Source organism: Myotis davidii, unplaced genomic scaffold (genome assembly GCF_000327345.1).
Source record: "Myotis davidii unplaced genomic scaffold, ASM32734v1 scaffold826, whole genome shotgun sequence".
NCBI lineage: Eukaryota > Metazoa > Chordata > Mammalia > Chiroptera > Vespertilionidae > Myotis > Myotis davidii.
In genome coordinates, this window is record NW_006297142.1 from 475,125 (window position 1) to 478,492 (window position 3,368).

Below are 3,368 nucleotides of genomic sequence, written 5' to 3' on the forward strand. Positions count from 1 at the left end.
GGGATCTATCCTGCAACCTAGGTACGGGCCTTTGACCGGAATTGAACCCAGGACCCTTCAGTCTGCAGGCCAACGCTCTATCCAATGGGCCAAACCGGCTTGGACCAGACACCTTTCATGATTGAGGATTAAAAGGAACAGCTGAGCCCAAGGTTCCCCCAAGGGCATTTTGCTCCCTCAGTTTCCCAAGAAGGGCAGGATTGGGAAGGTTGGCATCACAAAGCGTGGCCTTCTCCTGAAAATCTCCAAGCCCACAATGAGCGCTGGAGATGCGACTCATGGGGAAACCAAGCAGGAGGAGCAGCGTGGGAACCAGACAGCCTTCGCCAGTGGGTCCTGACGGAAAGGGACCGGGCAGGGGAGAGCAGCTCAGCGACTTCGGATGAAGTGTTTAGACATCTCAGGGTGTGGCCACCTGGATGCCCCAGGGCTCCAGGCGGCTGCCCCAGGTCCCGGCAGCTTTGAGGAGAGGCCCTAGGGGCCAGTGCAGCCTCAGGCCTGGGCACAGCTGCTGAGCTGGGGGTCCATGTCCCTACCTCAGCCTAGGACCCCCAGAGCCAAGGCAGCTGGCAGCTGGGCCCTCCAGACAGGCGAGGGGTGAGGAGTGGGGAAGAGCCCGGGGCCCTGCCACCTGCCCCCCCGCCCCCAGGCCTCCTGGCACCCCTACTCCAGGACAGGCAGTGGCATCCTGACTCCCTTCACTGCCCTCTGGCTGCCCTTCCCCACCTATTCTCATCTGTGGTCCAGGCCAGCATCTGTCCTCCCCGCACCCCCCACCCCCCCAGATCTGGTGCCTGCTGGCCAGCCCCTGGGTGACCCCCGCGGGGGCCTGCAGTGCTGTGTATGTTTACAGAAGCTGCTGGGCGGGGCTCAGGGTGTGTCCTGGGCTTGGAAGCCCCGCCTCCTCAGTCATGTGTTCAGTGGCCCCTCTGGGCAGGGCAGGGGCCTGGAGGAGGTGGGGTCAGGACCGGCCCTCCTCTACTCATGTCCCTCACGCTGACCCCTCTGTCGATGGGTCCTGGACACCCAGGCCCGCCCGCCTGTTCCTACCTCCCAGCTCGTCTCCACCCCGGGGGTCCTGGTCATTCGAAGGATGGAGGGCACAGCTGGGACCACCCGGGCTGCTGAGCTAGTGCCCTGGGGGAAGGGGCACCCCCAACCCCTCTTCCTTTGAGGGTCCCAGGCAGCCCCTCCACATCACTGCCCCCCAAGCCTCGGCAGCCCAGGCCCTTGGATCTGAAACCAAACACTTCCACTCCCCTCGCCCCTCCTCACTGGCCCGTTGACAGAAAGTGGGACCAAGAGTGGGGCCCGGTGGCACCCGGCTGGCTGCTGGGTCAGGGGCTCTGGGGCTGGCCTGGCGTGGCCTGGGGCCTCCACAGCCCCCTGCCCCCCTTGAGCGCTTCCTCCCCTCGGGTTGAGGACGCAGGGGAGGTGGAGACCAGGCCTTCTCCCGGAGGCTGAGTGGGGGGCTGTGCATGCTCGCGTGGGGCACGTGGGTGCATATGCATGGGCGCGTGCCGTTCCTGAGGGAGGGGCCGCGGGGGTGCCCACCCGCCTGCCTGCCGCCCTTCCCCCACCTGCCAAGAAGGCAGCCAGTGGCCGTGATGCGGCCGGGACACAGAGTGAGCTCAGTTTGGGACGTCACCTGTTCTGGTCCCACCTGCTGCTCAGACCCCTGACTTGGAAAACACACGTGCCAAGGCACCCATCATCGCTGTGCCTTCGTCTCCCCGGAGGCATAACCCTCCCCCGCACCCGGCCCCGGCCCCACCGTGGCCTCCCGTCCGCTTGGCTCCCCATCCCATGATCGCTGGTACCTTGGGCCTGTGCCATGACCCCGACCCCGCTCACGGCCGGGACTGGCCCCGACCCTGCCCACCCTGACCCAGGGGCACAGAGACCTGGGGGGAGCTGGGCCTCCCTCACTCTGTGACTCCCACTCCTCGCCAGGCTCCCAGCCCCTGCCCTGCTGAAGGCCCGCTGCTGGCATAGCCTGGGCCCAGCGCAGAAGCAAGACGAATCAGTGGCCCTTCGAGTGCAAAAGCAGACCAATCAGAAGTCAGAGTAACATTCCCAGGAGCACCCTGGCCAATGGCAGGGGGCCTTTCGGTCTGGCCTTTCCGCTCCTCCGCCGAGGTGGCCGGGGCCTCCAAGGGGCCTGGCGCCCACCCGTGCCCAGGACTGAGCCATCAGGGACAGGCTGCCCGCCCCAAGGCTGCCGCACAGGGTCATAGGCTTGGGGCCGGGGCCGACTTGGACTCAGCCCTGGACGCTCCGGGGCCAGCCCACCCCGCCCCCCCCACGGGTGGCCCCCCCGTGGCTCTGCCCTCCTCCCACATCACCCTCGGGGGGTCTGAGCCACCCCCCTCAGCCCAGCTCGGCTCAGCTTCCCCCCTACTCTGCCCCCCAGACCCGCAGCACAAGCTCTCCCGGCCGTGCGCTGGCCTGACCTCCCTCCGGGGCGGGGGTGACCGCTGACCTCCATATGCAACCGATAGCGAGCAGCCCCCCCCCCGCACACGCACTCCACGTGCCATTCTCCCATGACTTTTTGTACTTAGTGTATGAAAGATCCAAACTAATATTGCTGTACAAAGGAGAGAAATTAATGTAGCCTATTCTATAAATACATCTGTATATACAGGGCTCTGTACATTGTATAGACTGTGTATAAACTGGATGTAGAAGCACGCCGGCTGCCTGCGTGACCTCTCTGCCCAGCAGGGGGCGGGGAGGGGGGACATGTGGCCCTCGCTGCTGCCCAAGCCCTGACCCAGGACCGCACTGAGCGGCCGGCCGGCCGAGAGACCAGAGGGCTTGGAGCCCTGTTTGAAGGCGGGCCCTGCCCTGTGAGATGGTGCCTGTGGCCGGTCTGACCCCCCGGGAAGAGGGGTCTGGGGCTCAAAGAGGGGACAGTCAGCTGCTCAGGGCCAGGCTGGTGCCACCCCTTCCCCACAGGGCCGAGAGCTAGGGCAAGGGACGGGGCCTCCACTCCCCCACCCCATCCAGGTACGCAGGGGCCCCTGGAAGTCTTTTCTGATGGCTCCCCCGGGCGCGTGCAAAGTCCCTGGCCGGGTCCAGGGAACCGGCCATCCGGGCTGCGGGACAGTAGGACCTGGGGAGCAGCTGCAGGACCCGGAGGGGAGGCACCTTGGCCTCCTGCCAGCCCCAGGTCCCGTCCTGCCCGCTCCACACACCAGGTGGCGCTGCTCCTCCAGGCGGTCCCACCTCCAGGGGCAGTTGGGCCCAGGCACTGACCCAGCCAAGCTTTGACCCCACCTTGACCTTCTCCTTTTCCTTACACTGTGCACCCTCCTACCCTGACCCTTGAGTCCAGAGTGACCCTACCTGGTGGGGGGGGGGGG

The 3,368-nt window shown here is 66.2% G+C and overlaps 1 protein-coding gene and 1 long non-coding RNA gene across 2 annotated transcripts in view; one reads left to right on the top strand and one right to left on the bottom strand.

Moving 5' to 3' along the window:
- Positions 1-340, top strand: part of DAGLA (diacylglycerol lipase, alpha) — a 33,883-nt gene extending 33,543 nt beyond the window's left edge. The window contains exon 21 of the mRNA XM_015569810.1: positions 182-340. Within this exon, the coding sequence (XP_015425296.1) occupies positions 182-340 (159 nt within the window). The remainder of the gene's footprint in view (positions 1-181) is intronic.
- An 83-nt stretch (positions 341-423) lies between these two features.
- Positions 424-3,368, bottom strand: part of LOC107184508 — a 13,700-nt gene continuing 10,755 nt past the window's right edge. The window contains exon 3 of the long non-coding RNA XR_001515357.1: positions 424-1,969. This is a non-coding gene — a long non-coding RNA (uncharacterized LOC107184508). The remainder of the gene's footprint in view (positions 1,970-3,368) is intronic.